The 27513-nt window shown below is 48.4% G+C and overlaps 1 protein-coding gene across 1 annotated transcript in view; it reads right to left on the bottom strand.

Moving 5' to 3' along the window:
• The window catches only part of lyrm4b (LYR motif containing 4), a 42678-nt gene that overhangs the window by 11087 nt on the left and 4078 nt on the right, over positions 1-27513 (bottom strand). Inside the window, exon 2 of the mRNA XM_026180571.2 lies at positions 17596-17716. Coding sequence (XP_026036356.1) covers positions 17596-17716 — 121 coding nt within the window. The remainder of the gene's footprint in view (positions 1-17595; positions 17717-27513) is intronic.

Genomic DNA, 27513 nt, shown 5'->3' with positions numbered 1-27513 from the left:
GTAGTCTGTCCACAGTGATGACAGAGACTGAGAACATCACTGCTGAAGGAAGCTCTCTGAGCTGCTCGATCACGGGCTGGACTGCAGCGCCTCGCTTTAACATGGAAGTCTATGGGGACTGACTCACTGCTGGAGCCTCTAGTGGACGATAGAGGAACTGCGGTCATCTTTCAGGTGCAAAAATGCTGCTCGTCATTCTCCCCAAAACACAGAAAAATAATAAAAACGATTTCTAAAACCATCGCTAACTTTACAGCCCAACAAAAGTAAAATTAGAGGTGAAATTGGCCAAAATGATGCACTTTGATTCTATTCAATTTGATATTTTATAAGAAATCAAAGACGCCGAGTGGCTCAGCGATGCTGTGTGAAAACAGGCTGCCATGACGGTACACCCCCAGGCACTGATACTGCACCTCTGAAGACACACACACACACACACACACACACACACACACACACACACACACACACACACACACACACACAGCTCATCCTGCGAGTTTTGAGCGCCAGACATCTTGAAAACAGACCAATGGGACGTCTTCGTTTACACTTCTCATTTACTGTCACTGTGTGGGTGACCTTGGAAATCCCCTTTACTCTAGGCTCCGCCCACCAGCTTTAACAAACGCTGGCATATCATCTTGTTAAGTGGCTGTAATAATACAAGAAGCCCCGCCCACTCAGCACATTTGCAACCAATTAGTCGTCACCGTTCAAGATCCGCCATCAAGAAATGACGGAAAAGATAAAGGACGAATTACACGACACAGGATTAAGCAGTGGCGTAAAGGCCTCACACACACACACACACACACACACACACACACACACACACACACACACACACACACACACACACACACACACACACACACACACACAGCAGGATGTTTCAGTTTGCCTTCATCTTTGTCTCGCTCTCTAATTAGTGCGCGTGTGTGTGTGTGTGTGTGTGTGTCTGTGTGTGTGTGTGTGTGTGTGTGTCTGTGTGTGTGTGCGCGCGAGTGTGTCTATGTGTGTGTGTGTGTCTGTGTCTGTCTGTGTGTGTGTGTGTGTGTGTGTGTGTGTGTGTGTGTGTGTGTGTGTGCGCGAGTGTGTCTGTGTGTGTGTCTGTGTGTGTGTGGAGTTCCCTCGGTCTGTGCTGCGATCTCCTGTTTCAGTCCGTCACACCCAAACGACACAGAGAAGCAGAGGAGATGAAAGCGGGAGGAGGAGGAGGAAGAGGAGCTGGTATTAAATTGCGAGTGTCGTTACGCCTCCATTGTTCCTGCTCCTCCTCCTCTGTTCATCAGATCCGGGGAGGATACAAACGCCTGTTCATTCGTCCGTTTGAGCGACATCTCGACACGTCTGACAGAATCTGGACTGAAACCTAAAAACTTTCACTTATTTGGCCAAAGTCTGATTTCCCAGCAGGAAGCCTCACAGCTTCCAGCGCAGCAGCTCGCTAACAAGGCAGGCTCGGGCCGGGCCATTACCCTACACCGATTACTGTAAACACACAATTACATGTATACACGCTGATATCATGAAGCCTCATTAATCGCACCTTCTCTGTCCTCCAATCAAAACTGACTCTCAGTCCAAGTTTGAAAAGTTTGATTTATGGAGACAAAGCGGGAGCTGCTGCTTTGTTTACATCAGACTAACCGGCTAACAAAGAAACCGGCAGCAGCACATCAAAGAGGCTGAGATTAAATTCATGTTTTTTTGAATGGAGTCTGGTGGAGAATAACAGATTCACGTCCCTGCCAGAAAACAGTCCAGTTATCCTGTTATGATTATGTCAGGTGTGTCTGGCAGGTCAGCCTGGGGGCGTGGCCTGTAGTTAACACCCACAGGTAAAACCCCACTTCAAACAAGCAGAATTATATCCTGAAAGATTTACACGGAAACAAAACCGTGATCACGTTTTGGTGCTCAAAGGATTAAAGTTAGCATTATTAGGGGCGTGGCCTCTGTGACTGACAGGTGGATGGTGACACAGGTGGTTGTAGCTGCTAGCTGTCTGCTAGCTTCACCTGAACTGGACCTCTGGACGTGTTTGTGCTGTAGGAGCCTTTTTAATGACATCATGTGACCAATAACATGGCTGCTGTGAGGTCACTGTAGTAACAGACTGCCCAAGGAGGCGGAGCTAAAATGTAGGCTTTAGTGCGAGGAACCAATAGCAATAGCTGTAAAAACTTTTTTAGTTTAATTAAGTGTTAAAGATATTCTTGTTTATCAAACTTGCAGAAACTGCATGAAAAAAATGCTGTTCAATAAGAAAACAGAGTGTTTGTTGTAATTGCACATGTGGACCAATCATGTTTAAGCGTGCAGTCAACCTCCCAGAAACCTGCGTCTGTGTCCATCATCAGCACCGCGGCTGTGATGTTCACACACGGGGAACAACAGCCGATCATTAGTGTCAGCGGGCTCGGCTTCTGTCATTAACTGCTGCAGAGGACACGCACACGCACACAAACACACGAACACACACACACGCATGCGCACACGCACGCACACACATACACACGCACACACGCACACACATACACACGCACACACGCCCACACAGATCGATGTGCTGGGTGGAAAGCTGCTGAAGAGGAGACAAATGAAGGAAACACTCGAGAAACAAAACTGACGAGTCTCAATAAGCAGACGAGGCGAGTCCTCCAGCGAGAGGTTATGAAACGACAGAGCACTTCAGACCAACGCCGGAGAGGCCGAGCACGCGAGCAAACCTCCACCGGCAGCCACAGCGCCATGTTTTTAGGGTTTAATTGTCCCAAACGTCAGCGGGATCCTGGAGAGAGCAGGATTTCTTACACCTGGAGAAAACAAACAAAGCTTTATCACAATAAAAGCCTCCTGCTGAGCAGAGCTTTTAATGTGAAGCAGCACCAGCAGGAAGAAATGTAGGCTTGCATCAGTTTACACCGGCTGACATCACAAACCACCAAACTGAAGCCCGAGTGTGTGAAAGAATGAGCTCGTGTTTGAGTTAAACCTGCACCTAAACACCTCGTTTAAAGACGACCCGCTGACCCTGGGCAGGTCTGCCACAGCTCACCCTTTCCTCTTATTCACAGTCACAACATTAAAGATATTAATTGTAAATTAAAGTGTTTAAAAAGAGTCAAAAAATGAAATCTATCAACAGAAAGTGAGGAAAAAAAGCTTCGTTCAGACATGAGCGAACACATAACCTCGTTCTTACAGCTGCTTCACCATTATTGCTGCTGCTATTATTATTATTATTATTATTATTATTATTGCTACTACTACTACTACTATTATTGCTACTACTATTATTATTATTATTATTATTATTATTATTATTATTATTATTATTATTATTATTATTATTATTATTGCTACTACTACTACTACTATTATTGCTACTACTATTATTATTATTATTATTATTATTATTATTATTATTATTATTATTGCTACTACTACTACTACTACTATTATTGCTACTACTATTATTATTATTATTATTATTATTATTATTGCTACTACTACTACTACTATTATTGCTACTACTATTATTATTATTATTATTATTATTATTATTATTATTATTATTATTATTATTATTATTGCTACTACTACTACTACTATTATTGCTACTACTATTATTATTATTATTATTATTATTATTATTATTATTATTATTATTATTATTATTATTATTATTATTATTATTATTGCTACTACTACTACTACTATTATTGCTACTACTATTATTATTATTATTATTATTATTATTATTATTATTATTATTATTGCTACTACTACTACTACTACTATTATTGCTACTACTATTATTATTATTATTATTATTATTATTATTATTATTATTATTATTATTGCTACTACTACTACTACTATTATTGCTACTACTATTATTATTATTATTATTATTATTATTATTATTATTATTATTATTATTATTATTGCTACTACTACTACTACTATTATTGCTACTACTATTATTATTATTACTATTATTATTATTATTATTATTATTATTATTATTATTGCTACTACTACTACTACTATTATTGCTACTACTACTACTATTATTGCTACTACTATTATTATTATTATTATTATTATTATTATTATTATTATTATTATTATTATTGCTACTACTATTATTATTATTATTATTATTGCTACTATTATTATTATTATTATTATTATTATTATTGCTGCTACTACTACTACTACTACTACTACTACTATTGCTACTACTACTACTGCTACTACTGCTATTATTACTATTACTATTATTATCATCATCATCATCATCATTATACACCATTACTGTGACTGTCAAAGTGTTCATCTGACATCAAACTCAATGGTTTGTTAAGCGCTGCAGGCTCATTAGTGTCTGAGGCCTGTACTGCAGTTTGTACAGGTGACACCTTCTGCTAAGACTCCGCCCCCAGGTGGCGAACACCTTCACTAATATTTTCTTTGCAGACACTACATTTAACCTCCAAGCAACTACAGCTGGCAAGACTTCTGCGTGACGAGCTACAAGCCGGTGCCCGACCAATCCCAGCCTTTCGTCTTCAGCACTGAAGGAAACCCAGGAAGCACAAATGAAACAAACACTGAAGTAGAGTTTGACTCTGACCTCAGTTTGATTTACAGACCACCAAATCACAACAACAGGGGTTTGATACTGTGAGCTAATCACCCTGCACCAATGAGCAAGCACTCGGTGACAGTGGGAAGGAAAAGCTCCCTTTGAACAGGAAGAAAGCCCTGCAGAACCTGCCTGGTTCTGCATGACTCATGGTCATTCCTCCGTCACTGCTCCGAGCTGCTCATGAGCTGCTTCTCCAACCCAACATGGCGCCGCAGCCTTCGGGTTCAAGAGTTCGACCAGAGGATGAAGCTCGGCGGGCGTGCTATTAATGTGTCATTAAGGACAAACTGACGAACACGTGCAGCCATCACCTCCAACATCAGCACAAACACAACTCTTCCTCCTCCCTCATTCTTCCCATCGTCTCCCTGCATTCCTCCTCTTCCTCCTCTCGTTGCTCACTGTTGTCCTCACATCACATTGCCTTCTCCAGTCAATGAATTTCATCATGCAGCGTGTGTGTGTGTGTGTGTGTGTGTGTGTGTGTGTGTGTGTGTGTGTGTGTGTGTGTGTGTGTGTGTGTGTGTGTGTGTGTGTGTGTGTGTGTTGAGGAGGACGATGGAATATCATCATTGCATCAGCTCCAGATTTCCAAGAATAGAAGAAAGCAAACAAACAAAAGAAAGTACCAGAAAATATCCCAACAAGAGGAGGATGAGGGGGAGGTGCTAAAGCGATGTGCAGTCTCTCTGCAGCGTTCAGGGACGAAACGTGATGAGAAACATATCTACGAACATCTAACACGGCAAAGCAGCAGCACCGAAGCAGCTACAGAAATGATTCATGCTTAGAGGCCGGACCAGCAGCATCAACCACATCGTCACAGAAACACGCCCACTTTAAAAAGTTCCTGTTTACACACACCGTTACAGGGTGGGAGGCGGTGTAACAGTGGAAGTCATATTTAAAATTCAGAATTACATAATTAACATTTTTTAACCAATCGAGTTCTGACCATCTGGGTTCGGCGGTTTGATGAAAATGATGATGACTTGTTGGAAGTATGCGGACGCTGCTGTTGTGGTGAAGAGGGAGCTGAGCGTAAAAGCGAAGCTCTCAATTTACCGGTCGATCTACGTCCCTACCCTCACCTATGGCCACGAGCTGTGGGTAGTGACCGAAAGAACGAGATCGCAGATACAAGCGGTAGAAATGAGCTTCCTCCGAAGGGTGGCTGGCCCCTCCCTTAGAGATAGGGTGAGAAGTTCGGCCATCGGGGAGGGGCTCAGAGTAGAGCCGCTACTGCTCCACATCGAAAGGAGCCAGCTGAGGTGGTTTGGGCACAAGGATGCCCCCTGGGCGCCTCCTGGGTGAGGTGTTCCAGGCATGTCCCACCGGGAGGAGGCCCCGGGGCAGACCCAGGACACGCTGGAGAGATTATATCTCTCGGCTGGCCTGGGAACGCCTTGGTATTCCCCCGGATAAGCTGGAGGAGGTGGCTGGGGAGAGGGAGGTCTGGGCCTCTTTGCTTAGGCTGCTGCCCCCGCGACCCGGCCTCAGATAAGCAGATGATGGATGGATGGATGGATGGATGGATGGGACGAGTGTGGAGGAACCGTCTACAGACAAAACCTGAGACGCTCCAGAATCCCTTCCATCTCTGGGCTCCTGCTGGTTGTTACAGGAAGTACTTCACTCTGTACTTCCTGTAACTCTGGCTCACACAGCAGCGCCCTGATGAAGCCGCTACAGTCGGACCTGTAAAGGACGGTGTGGCGGGGTAAAAACAAAGCTTCGTCTGCAGTACCATCCCACCAGCCCACCTCACGCTCCACCTTCCCATCGCCCAAACTGGGAGATCCTAATCTTTAATACCGGTCAGCATTCAGGCTGGTGTGATGGCTGCCAGCAGCTAAGATTCATGGCGAATGTTGCTGAACACCAACAGATTTACATGATTATTGATTATTTTACTGTAGCAGAAGATTAAAACCACACATGATTCAAACAGCCCGAGCCCGGTCGAGTGTTCAGGCCGATCCTGCCCAGCGTGTTTTTAAGGATCCCGGGGGCTTCATGTGTGATTCGCCTTTTTATTTTGTTAAAGCTGCCCAGCTGCGTGTTGGCGGCTTCAGAGGGGAGCGAGGGTTTGAGTCTTTGAGGGCCTCGCTGCTCAGAAATCAATACTTCAGCTCTCTCTCTGTTTTTGGGGGAGTTGTGGGGCTGCCGATGATGTGAGGACCAAAGAGATGAGAGGGGAGCGAGATCTGAGGTTACACCGTTCAGCTCTCTCTGAGGCTGGATTTCACTTTTATCTTTGCATTCGTCACTTCTTCAGAGCGACTGAAATAAAGACTTTTCAGCTCCTGTTTGCAGGAGAAGCTCATCAGGACTTTGTTGTGCATCTCGAGTACATTCGGACCAAGCTCTACGCCGCTTTGTGTGCGTGACGTAAGCGTAGTTGATCTCCCAGAAACAACCTGAAATACTCCGAGGCTTTGACGTGTCGTCGACTTTTCTTCATCCTCGTCTTTAAATCGCTCCAGCGTCTCTTCACTGGGTCTTTTATTTTGAAGTGACAGGATTCTCTGTGCTGGTCTAGTGTTCGACTTCCTGTCCTCCCCAGCCGCTCTGAGCAGGCTGATGTGGCCGCCGTAAAGAAACAAAAACCCGTTTTCAGTGATGCAGCACTCAAGCATCACCTTTAACAGCCTCAAAATGTGGCGCCCCAGTCTCGTAGGTGACATCACCAGGTCACTATGGATACGCCCATCAGTCTACATCTCACATTTACGGTCCAATATATTAAACTCCATCGTTTATAGTGACACTTTCTGGTTATTTCACTGTGACATGCAATGGTAGTGACGGTGCTGTGCATGAGGAAATGATGCCCAGCTCTCACTAACAGACACACGATGCAGCGTGTGAAAGGCTCGAGTCCCCTCTCAGCTGTGATAAATGCATAATTCAGCACATAAACTGCAGCTCCAGCTCTAATTAAGAGGTCTCCTTTGTAGATTTGCAGACCTGCCTCCTCTACAGCGTCTGTGTGATGTTCGCTGAGGCTGAGAAAGAGGAGGAGGAAGAGGAGAGCGAGGAAAACCTGTCTGCTTTCATCCACCTGAGCTACTCCCTCCTCTTTTTAATAGAGTTTGCTCTGCAGTGTGTGTGTGTGTGTGTGTGTGTGTGTGTGTGTGTGTGTCTAAAGCTAGGTAAAGCTATCAGGACCTGTGGGGGCAGCCGGGTGTAAAGAAGCAATAAAGGTGTGGGATTTCTCTGGGATGGAGGGAGGAAGGCCGCGGATTTTCACCGATCAAAATGTGGAGGAAGAGCAAGAGAGGAAACGGGGGGATAGCGAGGTGAAGAGGAGGAGGAGGTGACGCAGGCTTTCACGCAGGGTGTTGCCCTACTTTTCAGTTCAGCTACTGTCTGGCTCAGGCTTTCCCAAAATCTCTGGTCCCCCGTCAGTGCGTCAGAAAGAGCTCTGAGGGGAGCGCAGGACTGATCTCCTGCATCGGGAAACACTTCACTGGTCCTGCTTGAAGTTATTTAAAACCTCATCTCTAACATGGCTGACTCTGGAGGGAACAGCAGCACAGATGCTGGATGTTGTTCATAAACTCTGATCACTGGTATCCCCACAAACCTGAAACCGAGCAGAGATTTTCATGCATATGAAACTTCCTGAAAATCCTCAGATACACGAATCCAACACGTTCCTGCTTCTGTCGACACACTTGGTTCCAAACACTTTGCATCCTGTCCTCCTCGAGTGGCTGCTCAGTGAAGACATACATGCGATATCCTCATCTTTAGATGCAGCGTGACTTTGTCTGATTTCTATTGTGAATAAATGCCCATAAATCTGCTCACAACTAGAAATAAAAGCTTTCTTTGAGTCTTAGAACCAGTTTGAGGACTTTTAGCCGAGTTGGTTTCGGTCACATTTCATCCATTTCTGGCTCTCGTGCGGCTGGAGCTCATCCAGCTGTCATGAAACTCTCACAGCACACCTGGGTGTGGGGCTCACATGTGATCTTACTGGATTAACATGCTGACTTCCAAGAAGCCGGAGACTCTGCTCAGCCTCCCTGTTTACTCCAGAGTGCTGATTGAACCTTGAATTCAGAAGACGCCGTTCGACCCGGCTGAGATCGGCTCTCTACCTTCACAGGTCTTCTGGAGGGTCGTGAGTCTGAGCATCCGCCTCCGTGTGGTTCATCTTCATGTTTTGGAAAAGGCTAACATGGTGGTTACAGCAGGATAACGTTATATGCAATCAAGCCCGTGTATAAGTGTGAGCTGTGGGCGGTGCTTGGCACAAAGTAGACCAATGCTGAGGAGCGTGTCTTTTTCAGCGACCTCAGAGTTCTCTGGCAGGAAACTCTGGAGCCTCTGTGAGGAAGGGTGCTTGCTCCAAGTAAATACCTCACGATGACAGGAAGGTAGAGCACGCGGGTGGCTGCTCTGCATCTACAGTGATCTGTACTGGACTGCTGTGCTGGAAACAGAGCAGCAGGTAAAGTTTTGGCAGGAGCTAAATGGTCACGAGGTGGACCAAAGCCAAAGCGGCTGTGCTCAGCCTTGGCTCGAACGTGACAAATGTAAATGACCACGGCGGACCCGATGACATTTTCAAGCTTTTCAGCACGCACTTCACTTTAGCAAACACAGGGCCCATTACAGTATTTAAGATTGCTGCGCATGACTGCAGATGGTGTGTAGGTGCGTCCACCGTCCCTGCACGGCATCACAGACCGTGCCCGCCACAACGGCGTTTTAACACGATCCACAAAGAGTTCAGGCGACGAGTCTTTGTTACCTCACTCACCATCTAAGGTCCAACATCTTCACTGGTAACCAAACCCTCACGCTGTGATCTCTAGAAACCCACGTAGCACTTTGTGGGTTGGACTTTCTGAAGTTCGTCAGCCAGAGTGACGACTTTGTTTGTCATATTCTGATAGGACAGAGTTAGCCAAAAATAACACCAGCCTGTTAGCCTATTTGATAACAAACGTTTTCAGGATGTTCGAGTGAATAAAACTCCTCTTAAAAAATGACCAGGACCACATCTGTGGGGAAAAAGCCGGACTGTGATGGTGTCTTTGTGTAAACTGGACCTGCTAACAGCCACATTTAGCACAAGTTTAACAGGGACAATAATAAAGGGGCCGTAAAACCAAAATCAATTAAACTAACAAGAAAATAATTTGTTTGCTTGCTTCCCCCTGAAGAAAATCCATAACCACTGACCACATAAATCACACACATGCAAACATGCCTACAATAAGGCAGCCGAGAGGAAATAATCCAGTTTAATACCGTTTCAGGCAGTATGAAAGCCTCAGATTGGAGGAAACGGGATATGAACTCAGGTGGGAGATAAATCTCTACAACAGATCTGGATGTGACTGAAGATACGAGCCGAAGCAGAAATGTTCACGTGTGTTCAGGCCGGAGATAATTCGGCCGACGTGGTTAATCTTCAGAGGAGACCAGATGTCTCGTGGCGAATATCGCACAGCAAACAGCAGCTGCTCGCCATAAAACGTACAGTTACTCCATCGATCTCTCCACAGAACGATTTAAACTGCAGAAACTACGAGTTCAGGACTTACTGCGCTTTTATTGGGATTCCTGCAGAGAAGCTGCACCAACAGGTCAAAATGCCTCTTTATTAAAGTCAGTGGCAGGTTTCTTCTTCTTCTATAAACACAAGTGTCTTTAAAATGAACTTCCTCTTTCTGAAAGTAAAGCTTCCTACATGTTCCTGGAAGTCTTTAAACCTGACAAAATTCAGGCTGTCAGGGTTAAACGCGACCCGTCTCCCCCGTATCGTTCTATCAAATAGTTCCAGCCCGGCTCCTACGACCTCCACCCGCTTCCACACATCCATAATTCAGGGTCATCGGGGGGTTGGAGCCTATTCCAGCTGCCACAGGGCAGGACAGCCTCCACCTACCCACTCTAATCTCACCTGCATGTTTGCATGGAAGATCGCAGATCTGCACAATTTTGTGTTCAGGTTATTATTAAACAAACATAATCGAGGTAAAAGGGTCCAATTATAACCCTTTAAACCTAAACTGCATCCCTGCCAGGTGGGGGCGTGCTCAGTTCAGCTCACATTTATTCATGTTTCAGTTAAAACACATGTCTGTGTCAGCCATAAGTCATGTGACGTCTCTGTAAGCTTTCAATCAGTCACACTAAAGAGCTCGCCCCCTGCTGGTCACTGCAAAGACTGCAGGCTCAGTCCATCGTTGATATACAGTCTGTGGCCTCAGCTGCGATGCTCTGGATGCAGATGTGTCACAGCAGCTGGAGGGTCGGCAGGGCTTTTATGCCTCCATGGTCGCAGAGCTGTTTAAATATTAGCACGGCCGTCCCAGAGAGGGATTTCAATCTGCCTGCAGCTGAATACGAGCAGACCGGAGAGGCGACTGAACCCCCACGTCCATCAAACGCTGAGATAAGTCCTCCGCGTGTTTGTTAAACGGCGAGAACGGGCTCATTGAGATTCTGTCCGACCCCCAAGAGCCGTAATGGGCCCCCGGAAGCCCCCCCCCCCCCACCACAACACCCCCACCAAGACCTGGCAGGTATAACTCACCGCTCGCTGTGGCATTTAATCTCAATTGAGCCAAAATGGCCGAAGGCGGCATGACACTGCGGTGACATTAAGCAGCAGCAATCGTTGCGAAATGGCTCTTCTGAGGCCGCCGCTCACACACACACACACACACACACACACACACACACACACACACACACACACACACACACACACACACACACACACACACACACACACTCTCTCACACACACACGATGACAGAGTGAGGCCACAACATTAACAAGTCCTACAAGCAGAGAATTACTACTTCCATATTTCTATAACTGTGTGTAAATCACACACATCAAAGATGGCGCTGCATCCATCTATGACACACCCGTCAGTGTGACTGAATCGTGTTACTAGCTGTGACGTGTGTGTTTGGCCTCACTGCTTCCTCTCCTGAATCCGCCTGGTGTGTGGTGGCGTTTCAGACGCTGTTCTGGTGACTGCAGAGCAGCAAACCCGTCACACGAGCCTCACATCGGCTGATTTCAGTTTAACATTAACATACAACAGAATCACTGGTGTCGCCTGAAACCATGGTGGACGTCCATCAGGATGTATAAATACTCAAGAACCTTCACCTGTCGCCTTCCTGCTCCAGGAGACAAACTGATTTCTTCGATGGAGCCAAAACGAAGAAAGTAAACTCAAAGTAAAATAACTAGAAAAGTATTTCTGAGCGAGCATGAAGACAAACCTTCAAATATTTGGGACGGCGCCATCTTCCATTTACAGTCACCAAGACTTCCTGAACGATCTGTTTCTATAGTAACCTCACAGCAGCCATATTATTGGTCACATGATGTCATTTAAAAAAGCTCCAAAAGGCTCCAACAGTTCAGGTGAAGCTAGCAGCTACAGCCACCTGTGTACCCATGCACCTGTCAGTCACAGAGGCCACGCCCCTAATAATGCAAACTTTAGGCCTTAATACGATTCAGACGATTTACCTGCAGAGCTGTAAACATGTTTGTGTCTGTGGGGCCCGACTCAGAGCCGAGCCTCTGATCGACCGTTTGTAGCAACATGAGCTCCAACCAGCTGCAGTGTTACTGTGACGACGTCCAGCCAATCACAACGCAAAGGAAGTGTGATGCCTGAAATGTTCACTCTCTGTTGGTTACAGTAGAAAATGCTGAGGTCACATGAAGGCCCTGTTCATGCTAAGCACCCCTCACCTCCTGAATGCTTGCATTCAGCTGCTGCACTCGCATTCAACACTGCTTTAGTTTCTCTGCACAGACAGAGGCGGCTCTGCAGCTGCAATCCATCATCTTTACTCCCTAACTAACTTACAAAGGCCCAAACACACACACAGGCATGCACACACACACACACGCACACAAAGACAATTAAGAACAAACTCCAGTTTTTGAGCGTATGCACACAATCAGCGCTGCAGAGTCACAGAAGTACGCCCACATGCGGCAGATGAATCCACACTGTACGCCCACACATGAATATAAACACAAACAACAAAAAATAAACAGACAGCGAGCGGAGTGGCGATGAGGGACGAGCGCGGCTCGAAGCCCGGCTGCAGAGCCGCTCGCTTCAACCTCACTGAGCTGCTTCAGTGAGCGGCACGTAACGAAGGAGGAGCGAGGTCACCGGGTCAGCAGGAGAGGAGAGGCGGAGCCAGAGCGACACCTCGCTCTGACCCGTTACAGGGCGATGCTCAAACTGCAACATTCACGTCTAAACTCATCCCCGTGAGCAGAAGGTGGAGCTTCAGCTCGTCCCCGAGCTGCGAGGCAGTGTTGTTTGTTCAAACTGCAGGAGGGGCTCCGGGTCGCAGCCTCAGTGAGGCCAGTACGGCACATTTTCACCACAACTAACAGCTTTAGTGTCAAACCTGACCCTGAGAGCCGGGGGGCGGTGCCCAAACCTGACAGGAAATAAAGCCTCTTCCACAGGTTTCATGCTCTGGTTGTGTGGATGGCCCTCTAAACCAGTCACACTTCAGTCTGCAGCGTTCTTCATTCGCTGGCCAAAGCCACGCTAACGTCGCCCGTTGTTGTTGGAATATTTCACATGAGGGGCTCCAGCTCTACCTCCACCCTCGAGCAGAGGAAGCCTCTCAGGGACACACCTGGCTGCAGGTGTTTGAGCACTGACGGCACGCTACCAGCTGGGCGACTTTTAAACCTGCCACGGGCATGTGACGGGGTTACTGCTTCCTGTTGCACGCTGGGTATGGTAATGAGGGGTGGGAGCACATGTAGCCCGGGGTTGTTATGAAAGGTATTTGACTGTTTGCATTTACCTGTTGTTTTCTCCTTCGGTCTGACTATCAGAGAATGAATAATGAACACGAGGCGCGATGCTTTAAAGGGACTCAGCTTATTATTCATTGTCAGCCGAGGCAAGATGTTTGTGCCCCCACCCGCTCCGCCTCTTATATAACACACTGTACGGATGTGTGCACAGGGGAGGGGCCAGCCTGGATGAAGCACACAGGCTCCTCCACCAGGAGCCGGGATGGATTCTTCCAGAAGCCTGAAGTACTGCAACAGGAGCATTCCTGCTCTGATGCACTTAATCTGTGAGTCAGTGTGGGCGGATGCAGAGGACACACGCACACGCACACGCACACACACACGCTGTAGTGAAATGGGAACATAAAACACTCTGCGCTCCGGGTCCGCCCAGCCAATCGGAGCGCGCTGATGCGTACGCTGTATGTCAAAGCTGTCGCCGTTTCCTGCAGAACGCTGTGCTGACGCCGGCGTTTGTGGATGTGTGAAAACTGGCTGCAGCCTTTAATCTCACAGAGGATGAAACACTACACAGAGAGAGACGGGCGTTGGTGTGAACCTCCAGAAAACCATAAATGTACATTTTTGGAAGTTGTGACGTGTCTAACGGGCCTCAGTTCTACCTGTTCAGGTGCTCAGACCTCCAAGCCTTCACCACTCAAGTAAATAAAGTTCACTCTGAAGCGTGAAACACATCGACACGGTTAATAACTGTGGGTGAACAAAGGTGGAGGTCTTACTCCGTGTGCAGAGCGAGCTCCACGTGGAGGCGGGTAGATGGAGCTCTACAAGCTTCTGTCACAGCTCAGCTTCTTTCCTGCAACCTCGAACGTGTCGTCGGCTCATTTTACCTCCATGACTCCACCTCACAGCTTTACTCCAGGAGCTGGTTGCACTACAACCATCCAACCTTACATCACCTGTTCATCCATCCATCCCTCCATCCCTGCATCCATCCATCTGGAAGTTTGGGTCAAAGAGGCAGCAGTCTAAGCAGACGTCACTGAGTCGATCCAAAGCGAAACAGGAAGTAATGTCTTCAGCTTCTGCCCTGGAATGCCTCGCCTGGGAGAGGTGGTGGTGAGCGGGTCCTCAATCAAATGTGAGGAGTGAACACCGTGGCCGGCTGACATGTGAGCGGTAAATACACGACAGGGTAACATACGTGACGGGCGCCACACGGAGCACGCGAACGAGGCTGCGGCCTCACGGCGCTGCGACACGTCAGCGTGCAGCCTTTGTAATTCATCATTTCTGATTTGCAGCAGGCGTGAAGGATCCGAGCAGCAAACAAAGCGTGCAGTCAGCACAGAGCCTGGCTGCAGAGCGGTCTAACTCGATAACAACCAAGCAGACGAGTCAGCGAGGAAATAAAGAGATGCTCTGGAGTGGACATCAAGCCGTGAAAATGACCTGAGAAAGAAGCAGAACGGCAAGAAAAGCCAGCAAAGAACTTTCTCTGCGTTTCTGCTCACTCAGTTTAGTGACGTTTGCTGGAAAGTTTCTGATTCACACTAAACAAGAAGACTGAAGGTCATGTGACCCTACAAATGTTCCTATTTAAGATGTTTTAACCATGAAGCACGTTCCTCTGCGACTAAATGTTAGCCTAACTCACAAACTAACCATAATAATAAGAAAACCACAGCGACTCAACCACCGCGTAAGGTAAGGGGCGGGGCCACACAGTGAATCAAACCCCCTCTGGCACCAACATCAGCACACAAACCAGCAGCTGAGCAGCTCCTGCAGGCGCAGCATGGCGGTGGCTCAGTACTTCTGACCATCTGACTTCTACCGTGACAGCGACGTGCGATTCCTCAGCGCCATCTTGGCAACACAAACTGGATGTGATGGGGCGGGGAAGATGTGACGGTGAAACCGGTCTATCGACTCACCCACAAACCCATCAGGACCTTTTACAGACGTCAGAGCCAAACTTCACCCATAAACATCTGCAGGGCTGGAAGTCTATCGCCCCCTGCTGGCCTTCAAACACACTTCAGCCCTGGTGTTGTGTTTTTTACTGTAAATTCTACATCCAGATACTCGCTGTTAGCACGGCTGTTAGCACGGCTGTTAGCACGGCTGTTAGCACGGCTGTTAGCACGGCTGTTAGCACGCCTGTTAGCGGTAATACTTAGAGGGAGGTGCTCCACCTGTCAGCGCCAGTTAGCCTCAGGTAGCAGCTAAAAATCACAGGTACGAACAACTTGTTTAACCAACTGCTGACGATGAGCGAGAGCAGCAACAACACGTCCCCGTCTTCAGAATGTGTGAACACGTGTGTGTGTGTGTGTTCCTGTCTAGCTATCTTTGTGAGGACCGAAATCTGCATTCTACTAGTGAGAACCAACAGTCCCTTGTGAGGACACACTCACGGTCCCCACAAGTTTGAAGGAATGTTTGAGGCTCAAAATGTGGTTTTAGTGTCAGGGTTACAATTAGGTTATGGTTAGGGTCAGGGAAAGCATTGTGTCAATGAAGGTCCTCACTAAGATACCTGAACAAGCTGTGTGTGTGTGTGTGTGTGTGTGTGTGTGTGTGTGTGTGTGTGTGTGTGTGTGTGTGTGTGTGTGTGTGTGTGAGAGAGAGGCAGACTGGGAGACGCTCGGTCATCCATGGGGATTGGCTGAGAGGCTGCTGATGCATTAAAGGAACAAAGTGACCAACAGTGAGGTGATTAGTCCTGACCTGCCAAGGTAATGTGTGTGTGTGTCTGTGTGTGTGTGTGTGTGTGTGTGTGTGTGTGTGTGGGGGACAGGTGGTGAGTCGGTAAGCAGGTGTTCATCTGCATTCTAGTTAACCTGGTTAACCTGAGAGTGTGAGAGTGATGGTGCAGGGCTCAGGGTGGAGCTGATCACTGATCAATATTAACGCGTTCGGCTCGTTATTCCATGAATGCATCAACTTCATGATGACATTGAGGATAACCTGCCTCACACTGGGTTCATGTCAGCACCTGCTCACAGCTCTAAAGCTTCAGAGAGGAAGAAGAAAAACATCATCATGTAACAAACAGCTGCTGCAGATCAGCATCCTCTGATCCTGCCTCTGCTCTTCATTTCACTGTTACTTCATATTTTGACCTGTGGATCTAAGATAAGATAAGATAGAACTTTATTAATCCCTCGGGTGGGTTCCTCTGGGAAATTCGACTTCCAAAAAAAGCACAGCAACGACCGAAGTTACAGAATATTATATATACACACACACACACACACACACACACACACACACACACACACACACACACACACACACACACACACACACACACATATATAAATACAGAGACAAATATAAATAAAATATACAAAGGGGATAAATAGAATAAATAGGAATAAAAAATAAAAATACAAGTGAATTGCACATTTCAAGTATTGAGTCTATTGCACTGTTGACTATTTACAAAAAGTATTGCACAAGGTATTGTACAGTGAGGTGAAGAGGCACTACAGCTTAGTTGTTCCCCCCTCCTTTGTCCTCCTGTCTCCCCTCCCTCTCCCCTCCAGAGAGGAGTTAAACAGTCTGATGGCGTGTGGGACAAAGGAGTTTTTAAGTCTGTTAGTTCTTGTCTTGGGGAGAAGCAATTAGACCCATTTCTGTAATATACTCACATATCTATATTATTGCTAATATATATTGTAATATATCTATATCACTAAGCACTTCTGGATGGATGCAAACTGCATTTCGTTGCCCTGTACCTGTGCATGTGCAATGACAATAAAGTTGAATTCTATTCTATTCTAATTATTTTTCTCACTGTATTTATTTTGATTTCAGTTAAATTTTTTCCAGGCAGTTTTTATTATATTGAGTTACAAACTCTTCCACTGCTGTTATAACTTTAACTGCTGGAACAAAAATGATCCCCCAGCTCGGTTCATCCTCAGAGCTGAACAAACACTGAGAGGGAAACTGCTCGATGATCTCACTTCCTCTTAACTTTTCCTTTCACCCGGTGTTTTAGTGTCAGTGTGGAGGGCACGATCACAGGCAGGTCCTCACAACAACAGCAGTACAAACCTGTGTGTGTGTGTGTGTGTGTGTGTGTGTGTGTGTGTGTGTGTGTGTGTGTGTGTGTGTGTGTGTCACACCTGTCTCTGTATCAGTGCCAGAGTCTGCCATCCCTCCTCCATCAGTCTCTCCACAGCCTTTGGATCCTCTACATTTCTGTTGGCCTTGAAGGCATCACGGACACGCCGTAGTGCATAGTTTCTGTAACACACACACACACACAGAGCTTAGTTTCATTCATCGCGTCTGCAGGAAACGACAGTGGCACTGAGCAGTAAACAGAAACGTTTGTGCAGCTGAGACGGTGAAAGCCTCAGAGGACTTTCTGAAACCTGAACAACAGCACAGGAGGGACCTGCAGACGAGCGACGACAAACAAACAAATAAAAAAGACAAATTAGTGCACATGACAAAGCTGCAGGCAGCGCGCTGAGAGCAAACAGCAACAACAGAGCGGAAAACCAGCAAAACAGAAGAACCTCAACATCAGAGACCAGCAGGTCCAGAGTCCTGACCACCCAACAGGACAGCTGTGGAGACACAGATCGTCCCTCCACAGGCCTGAGCCCACGACCCTCTCAGCAACCAGGCGGGACACCTCGTCTCCAGGGTCAGTGCTACAGTGTATCATGAAGTAATAAAGCCTCCATCAGCTCTGCTCTCAAAATGACCCCAAAACCACCCAGCGTCCAGATGTTGGATTGGATGGTGTCCTACCAAACATCTGGAGGACGTGCAGTCCATCCAGCTTTGGTCTCTTCAGGAAGCACCACGAAGAAAGTGACTAACAGAGACGTCCGAGTTTTCTAAACTTCAGGAGTGGCTGAAGTGACCAATGAGAGCGTAGGATACTGATGACATGCAACCTCCCGTCACAAAGTGATGTGGAGTCCCTTCACATCCACCGGACCACCGCGTCCTGTCTTAGTGAAGCATCATCCCGGGAATACGGCGTTCCAGCTCGGACACAGCCGGAGCCGATCGTATCGACACGAGTCGTGCTGCACAGCAGGAAGTGGTACGAGTAAATACGAGGAATTTTTCAAAATAAAAGGTGTCCAAATCAAAGCTCCTCTTTTGAAACTCTGGAAATGGAAAATAAATCAGACGTCAGCTCACGTTTTGAACACGTTTATTTCAGAGCGCGCGGCTGCACGCTGGTGTGGCGTCCATGTTTGGCTGTGAGGATGAACATCATCAGAAAAGCTTCTCAGTGGGGACAGAAGCTCTTCAGGAGGAATTTCTGCTGAAACTTCCCGATCTTTTTCATTTCCTACATAAATCCTTCCTCTGCTTTATTCCCTGTCATGGCTCCCTCTGCCTCCCTTTGCTTTTATGGCGAGCTTCCCACTCCACCTTCGAGTGTGGCTGTTTGCAGCAGCCATAAACAGATTTGCTTCCCTCTGTGGTCGAACAACATCGTTATTTTCTAGCATTCGGCCATAAAATCCAGCTTTAGGGCCGGTTACTCTGGGAGCGCTCTCACATCTCAGGGGTCTCAAAACGTCAAAACGGCGCGGCGTTAACGAGAGCGGGGGTGGAAGTTTGATTTCCACGATGACACCTTTTCTACAAGAAGCATTTGAACAAACACGGAGTTTATCAGAAGTGAAACTGAGGTACTTAAATCTCTGTTTGCAGTGACATCGACCTGACAGCCCCTCGTTTCTCGGGCCAGACAGCCCGATGCACTCGGCGGACTGTCGGCTGTAAAGGCTGCAGGCTGTGTTTGCAGCCGGAGGGCGGCGGGACTCCACGCCACGCTTCCCTGACCTGCGCTGATTTGATTTCCTGCAGATTCTCACAAGAAAACACGAGAGCTGCAGAACGTCCAGAGAGCGCCGCGATCGATAAACCGATGCTCGCTGAGAGGAGACGTCAGCGTGAGAGACCGCAGACGACTGTGTGTGTGTCGCTCTGACAGCTCTGATTACGTGTGTGCACCAGCCTTCATCGTCTTCATCGTCTTTGTGTATTTATTGATGTTTTTTAGATACTTTTGTTCAAAGACTTTAAACTTCATCACCGTTTATTCAGATGTGCTGAGAGGCAGACGGGCTTCTACCAACAAACTCAAGTTTGTATCACTGCATCGACGACAATCACACACAAACGACGTGTTCGAACCCGACTTTGAAAAACCGCCGTCATTTCACTGAATGTAGAAAAAGCTGAGCCAGAGGTACGGACGTCTCTCAGAGTTTGGACTGCTGTGACGTTTTGGTTCGAGCATCGCCGTCCAGTTCTGGCTCTGCCTCGCGGCCTCCTGATAGGATCCTAACCGGATGCCCTCACCACCTCCCCCGTCCCCTCTGGACGTGGAGGAGCTGTGGCTCCGAGTCCATCACAGAGGCCCATCAGCCGCTTGCATCAGTGATTTCATTCTTTCGGTCACTGCACAGAGTTATTTCCTGTTTTCTAATCATTGGTTCTTGTGTTGCTTTCACTTCCTTCCTTTGTTGTTTCCCCCTCAGACCGTCTGTGCTGCCCTCATTAGTCTCACTGTTTTATTCCACACCTGCTCCCTGTCTGCCAATTACCACACACACTCCGAGCTCACCTGTCAGGCTCCTCGGGCTTTCCCTGATCCGGTTCATCTTACCTTGTCACTGACAGTTTTACAGAGTTTGCCTTTTTGCCTGCTTCCGCTTGTTTTTAAGCAAAGATTTGGATTTTGGACGTGGTCCCCTCCTCCGTCTTCATCACTGGCACGAACTCCTTTAACTACGCGTTTTGGCCTCCACTGTGTAGGTTTCTTTGGAGTTGAACTGAATAAATATTTCTCTAAAGCAACACAAGCTGAACACTTTGAAGGAGGACTGGATTAGAGGCATCAGATTTCTGTTTGTGCAACCTTTCGTTGGAATTTGCTGACCAAAGGTTGGGTCGTGTTTCAGACCCCACGTCAACAATATTTCACACAAACGCAGCCATGTGAAAGTGACGACATCCTTTCCCACAGAAGTGTTTACGTCAGGTGAAACCATGTTTTCTTAATTAAACTGAGTCCTGTGGACAAACTCCACCTCCCCCATCCTGGCCTACATGATGGTTGTCCCTGATGACCAGTTCTCCACGTCTGGCAGGTTCTGGGTGGCGTGGTCCTCCATCTCCAGTCTAAGACAGTCGAGCCGGGTTTGTCGGTAGACTTTTTCCTCGATCATCGTCCGCCGTGGACACAGACGGCTGGAGACACCAGATCCGACTCGCTGCGATCAGCTACTGGTTAGCAGTAACTTAACTTTGGTGCACGATTCTCCTGGACACACGAAGGAGTAAGAATAACTCTGAAACCAGCCCCACCAGGTAAAGTCAGCGTGTGGGAAACGCTGCGACGTTTTATATGTGAAAGGCCAAAGTGTGTGAGCCTGTTTGCCGTTCTGCATCACCTGCCCGACACACCAGGGAGCGAGCTCGACATATCCGCTCTCAGATTTTATTTTTACAGAGTGAAACAGCTTCTGTCTCCTCCACACTCTGAGCAGCCACGGCAGCAGCTGGCAGCGTAGGTGTTAGAAATCTGCCAGCTCGGGACCTCGCTAACCTCAAACCCGAGCAGCGCCGCACCCCAATGCTTCCCTCGGCTTTCTGCTGCATCTGCAGCCACCAGGACCACGGAGTGTGGTGGCTGCAGATAATAAGTACACACCGAGAAGCAAATGCAAACAGACAAATTACAAACACCGGGGAATTTTCTGGCAGGAGCCGCGGCAGTGAAAATGATTATTGGTTTAATTTCCAGCGCTCTGTGTCGATGGTCTCGGAGCCTCGTTACAGCTGGCAGCTCCTCCGATGTGGAGAAAGTACAACGCCGACCTTGGGAAGTTACAGCAAAGCATTCGTCTTCTCTGTCTGTCTTTGTGTCTCGAGCTCATTTAGGATTTAAGACAGAACCAATAAAAGTGTGATGGATCAGATTTACATGCCGCGGTTAAATACGGCGCTCATTACAAGGACGTGACAGGGAGCGGCGAGGAAAACGACTCGAGATTGGTTTGACAGTGAAACAGAAAGGATGGAGGAAACGAAGCTGTAGTGGAAGAAGACAAAAACTAAGACAGAAAGGAAGGATGAAGGAAAAAGGAATAAACACAGGAAATGAAGCATAAACACAGGAAAAGGATGACGGAGACGCTGGAGAAGGAAATGAGCAATTAAGGAAGTCGGGAAGAAAAATCAGGAGAAATGTTTTAGTGTAGGATGAAAGCAAAGAGGAAAGGAAAAGGGCGGGAGGAGATGAAGACAATCACCCAGCCTGGTCTCAATCATCTTCATCATCATCGTCCGAGCTTCAAGGATTCTGGACATTAAACAATCAGGATGATTTTCTCATTTTTTCAACGTGAAGTTTGTCCGTGCTGTAAATCACAAACACCTCGCCCTGCAGCGTGCACAACAGCTCCAAACACCAAAGCCTTCGAGATCCACCTGAACCAATCAAAGGTCTGTCAGCGGCTCACCTGTGACAGCGCTCTGAGGTCAGAGGTCGCAGCTGCCCGTTTCTCAGCAGGTGTAGACGAGCAGCTGAAGCTGCCAGCTCCGGTTCTCTGGTGACTGTGCGAGTCGACCGCCGTCTAATCTTCAGGCCTGAGTGGCGACACCTATCACTCGGCTACCTGCGCCGTAACGGCGAGCATAAATGGAAGTGTGATGACGTTACGAGCTAACCCCGTGTCTTTATCCGCACCGCAGCAGGAAAGTGCTCTCGGTTAAACTCTCTGCACCATCGTGTGGTTTAAAGCGGTATTGCACAAACGTAGAACCTCGCAGTCTTGATATCAGAGACGTTTGGGAAATAAATCCAAAGCAACCGTTTCGTGGTTCTGCTGATAGTTCCAGTTCATCCTGGAAGGTTTAAAACTCTTAAACAAAAGTCATTTACAAAAACAAATGAGCAGTTGAATAATTGCATGAGGACGGTTTAACGTGTTGATCTGACGAGCTCCCTGCACGACTGACAAGTTCTGACGACCAGTTCTCAGGTTTCCGAGGTCAGCTGTAGGCAGAGACCGTCACCAGCGTCCGATGCAGACTCATTCTGCCCGATGAGCAGGCCCGAAACATGCAACAAACCACTCCGTTCAGAAAAGAGCTTCAAGGGTTTCCCTCACAGGCCTTCGAGGGGTAAAGAGTTAACCTGGTAAATAACTGAGATTGCAAATATCGGCCAAAGCAAATGCAGTTTTTTAAAGTAGCCCTACAAGCAGAAGGACAAGCAGAACAGAAAAACACAACCAAGCTAAAGAATACAGAGAAGGAAGAGTGAACAGACTACGACAAAGAAAGAACGATGAATCGAGAGAGAAACCAATGACAGGGAAGTATAACTGAGTATAAACGAGAAAATGAAGGATGATGGGTTTGGGAAGGACAAACATCTTCCCAAGTTTCTCAGAGTTTGTCATTCAAACGTCCGGCCTCCCCTTTCAGGCTCAGCAGGGCCGGAGACGAGGTCTCGAGGCTCTCCATCACCCTGATTCATACAAACCCTCAGCTGTAATGGACCCGGTGTAATGAGCGCTGCGCTAATGAGCAAAACAAAAAGACAGACGAGAGGAAAATAAATAAATAAAAGAGCAACAAAGAGATTAGAAAGTGTTGGAAACGCCCGCCAGGCAGCTCAATATCTCCTCTGGACAGGAAGTGGCACAGGATGATGGACCGAAGGCCGAAGTCTCAAAGTCAAACTTCACTTTGGATCTTTCACACAGACACCGAGTGTAACCTAATTATAAAAGGTATTTATAACCAAGCCATCGTGTGATCAGGTAACAGCTACTAGGCTCAAACACCTGTGGACTACAACGACTGCAGCTCCCAGTGTCCTTTAAAAGCTTTGACGCTGGGCAGCTTCAGACTGTGGCTGGTTCTCACGCTTTGACAGGTTAGAGCAGAGCAGCAGACAGTCGACGGGACGGATCCGGTCCAGGTCTGTGCTCTGTTTATCCACAGTCAGCCTCATGCAGGCTAAGCAAACGTTTTCCAGACATCCTTTATCCAAAGCTACAGTTTCAATCCTGTGATGTTCCCGGGATAGAGCCGATAAGCTGCCCAGCAAGTCAAAGGATCTACTGAGCATGCTCAGAAACCTAAACGTGCCTGTTGTGGCTTCAAAAACTAAACTGAAAGCAATGAGCACCCAATCATCAGCATGGAAACACTCGCTGCAGCCAACGCTGTAGCCGTGCATCCATCAGCACGTAGGAAACACCGCTGAGGTCCTCGCACCGGCCGGCTGATGTTTACTGACGCACAGCATTCAGTCTTTTAATACATGTTGTTAGATTCTCCTCCTGCAGCAGCCAGTGTCGACCCCGTCCAGTCCTGCAGGACCCCGTGAGTGTGGCGGGCTCACAGAGGGAGGGGCTCGGAGGTTTCTGACCCCGTGACGCCTCCCAGACGAAGCGTTCTTTAGCTGGGAGCAGACCCGTCGCAGACCCAGGAAGCTCTGCAGAGACGAGGCTTGGGTGGAGCACTTTTTATATCAAAAACAACCATTTAGTTGCTTCACACACTCACTAACACACCGATCAGCAGAATTAAAGTCTAACTTTGTTAACGCATCAGGTTATCTGAGTTTATCAGTCGATTATGAATCAATACTGACAATCACTGATACCGTACTCCATGAATAATTGATCTGCGACTCTGCACCGAGGGAGACTCGTGTTTGAAAGCTTCCTGTGTGAACGAGCTAACTCTGCACTCGGGCGAGTCGTCACTTCAGAGGGAATTCAGTCGTGTGATCTCCAGGAGACGAGAAGGAAGGAAGCAAGGAAGCAGAATAACTGAGAGGAGCTGAGGAGGCGAGGGAAGGAGATGAGGAAGGACAGAGGAGGGCGGGAAAGGCTGGAGGAGTGAAAAGCAGGAGATGTCCACGATTACTTCATCATCAGAAGGTTTGTTATCTGCTGTCAGCACACGGCTGACGAAGTCAGGGGGAGAGCTATTTTTAAAAGAGGGAGAGGAGAAGAAGACAGAGGGGAGAGAGGGGAGAGAGGGGGAGGGAGAGGAGAGAGGGGAGAGAGGGGAGAGAGGGAGGGAGAGGAGAGAGAGAGGGAGGGAGGAGAGAGGGAGGAAAGAGAGAGAGAGGGAGGAAAGAGAGAGAGAGGGAGAGGAGAAGAAGACAGAGGGGAGAGAGGGGAGAGAGGGGGAGGGGGAGAGAGGGAGAGAGTGGAGGGAGAGGAGAGAGAGAGGAGAGAGTGGAGGGAGAGGGAGGGAGAGGAGAGGAGAGAGAGAGGAGAGAGGGGAGAGAGGGAGGGAGAGGAGAGAGAGAGGGAGGGAGGAGAGGAGAGAGGGAGGAAAGAGAGAGGGAGAGGAGAAGAAGACAGAGGGGAGAGAGGGGAGAGAGGGGGAGGGGGAGAGAGGGAGAGAGTGGAGGGAGAGGAGAGAGAGAGGAGAGAGGGGAGAGAGGGGGAGGGGGAGGGAGAGGGAGAGAGGAGAGAGGGGGGGAGGGGGAGAGAGGGAGAGAGTGGAGGGAGAGGAAAGAGAGAGGAGAGAGGGGAGAGAGGGGGAGGGGGAGAGAGTGGAGGGAGAGGAGAGAGAGAGGAGGAGGGAGTGGGAGTGGAGGGAGAGGGAGAGAGGAGAGAGGGGGGGAGAGAGGGAGAGAGTGGAGGGAGAGGGAGGAGAGAGGGAGAGAAGAAGAAGACAGAGAGGAGAGAGGGGAGAGAGGGGGAGGGAGGGAGAGAGAGAGGAGTGAGGGGGAGGAGAGGGGGGGAAATACTGATGAGGACAAAGTGAAAGACTCTGAGACACAAACTCTGGATCAGTTTGTTTTTGGTGTTTTGTTGCTCCGGTGCAGAGAGGATGACCTACTTCTGCCTCCTCCTCACCTCCCTCCCTCCCTCCCTCCCTCCTTGTCTGTGGGCCTCACCTGTGGCTGTGGGCCCTGCAGGGATTTTCAGTGTGTGAGCTGGAACAGGTGAGCGCACACCGCAGGATGTCAGCCAAGTTTGTGAGATTGGCTGAGAGAGACTTCAGCGGATCGTCACATGTCGGAGAAGCAGCACAAGGCTGCAGCGCCACAGCAGGAGAGTCGTTCCATCCTGACGCACAGTAACAAGCACTTGTTATTCAAGGACCCTGAATCCACTTTCTAAATAAAAACATGTAGAAATGTTTTTACATAATTAACAAACAAATAAAACAGAGCGGGCTGCCGGCTGCCCCGCGCTGAAAGCTGAGCTTTACTGGCAGCCAGGATCCCGCCTGCAGGGTTTTAACACTGCAGAGCTCCTTCAACCTGCACCATTTCTAACGGCCTGCAGGGGGCGACTGCAGCCGCGCTCGCTCTGTGACCTCAGACTCCATAAACATCAGGACTTACTGAGGTCACAGAATAAAACCGGACTTTTATTATTGGGTCAAACAGGAGGAGACAGTGATGCATCCGCTACACCTCCTCCTGTATCAACTACGACCCGTATAAACTCCTCCTCCCCGCGATGACGTCACCAGCTCCCATCACGGCACCGCCTCCTCAGCCCGCTGCCTCTGTGATCCCTGTGTAACGTCCACCTTACTGCAACGTGCGGCCAGGAAGGTGTCCGTGCAGCGTCTGCCTACAGCACCGCTAAAGCTGCCACCATCACGCTCGTCACTCACTTATTTATCGTCTCTATTCATAATAGAACACAATAGAGTCTCCGCCTTTGACTCAGTCCTTCATATTTCACTGTGATCTCTTGTCAACCTTCATCCTGGAGCAACGACGCACGAGCTGTCCGCCAACCAGGCCTCGCTCCAGGCCAAGATGGCGGCAGCTCGAGGTCACCAGAGTGGGCGTGTCCATCGACTACACAGCGTGTGAGCTTGTCACTGAGTCTAAGGATGAGAGTGTTAACGTGCATGTTGTACATTGAGAGAAATCACGCGAGCACGCCGCTCGGGGCCTGGACCCTCGCCACACTGGCCTCCCTGCTCCTTCATCCGCTTCCCGGAAACGGAAATCCAAGCGAGGAGATGCGGCGAGGAACCAGGAGACAGGACAGAGCTTAAACGGGAGAGCGGTCAGAGATGCTGGCTGTGTCGCTCTGTGGTTAAAGACTGTTCGTTATTCCCAGCTCTGGGAATCATAATGAAATTCTAACAATATTCAAAGATTTGTTTTAAGGCTGCTCAAGGACCTGCAGAGGTCCTGAATTCCCCGAGAAATAAAAACAGGGAGAAATTTACATTTTTACATAATTAGAAAACAAAGCAAAGCGGGGCCCCCTGCTGGTCTCCGGGTGCACTGCAGTAAAATGTTCATGAGCTCCACAGCCGTCAGCCGGGTGTCACCCCGTCCCGTCATCACAGGAACGCTGTTTTAACCCTCTTCTCCAACCTGTTCCTAATGTATTGGCCTTTGACTTTATGCGCCGGCCTCGCTCCGACCTTTCAGCTGCAGCAATGATCTAATTTTCCTGCAGAGAATCATGAATGTTTCATCCGACGCCTGTTTATCCAGCTCCTCCCCCTCTCTGGCAAAGCCCTCCAAATTCAGCCAAAGTCTCCCACCTCTCCTCCCAGGAAGGAAGACAGCGAAACAACAAAACACAGCCTGCAGCAACGTCTGGCATATTCAGGTCATTCCACAACAACCCGGCGAGCGCGCAGGTACACGGCTCCAGCACAAGCTGAGGCTTAGGAGGATTAAACGCCGCTCTCCCGCTCTCGCTTCTTTTCATTTGTTTTCATGCACTTTTTCCTGGAAGATCGTAATGGCTCCACTTTGTGACTGGCAGCAGACTGGCTGGTAAACCCGAGGCCCCTGCTGCGCCGCTCTCACCCCGAGGCTGCTCTTAACGTTAGAAAACAACTATGTGAAAATGATTCTGACACAGAAACAGCAGAAAACGAGCCTGCGATCAAAACACAAGTAAACCAGAGCTCAGCTGCAGCCGCCCTCACACAGCCTGCAAAGCTTAACCAAAAGCACACGTTTAAACATGCAGGATGCTCTCACCCCAACCAATCACAGCAGACGGCCCCGCCCCTCCCTGAGCCTGGTTCTGCTG

The sequence above is a fragment of the Astatotilapia calliptera genome, chromosome 9, assembly GCF_964374335.1.
Source record: "Astatotilapia calliptera chromosome 9, fAstCal68.1, whole genome shotgun sequence".
NCBI classification, from domain to species: domain Eukaryota; kingdom Metazoa; phylum Chordata; class Actinopteri; order Cichliformes; family Cichlidae; genus Astatotilapia; species Astatotilapia calliptera.
This window is presented reverse-complemented; position numbering and strand designations above follow the sequence as displayed.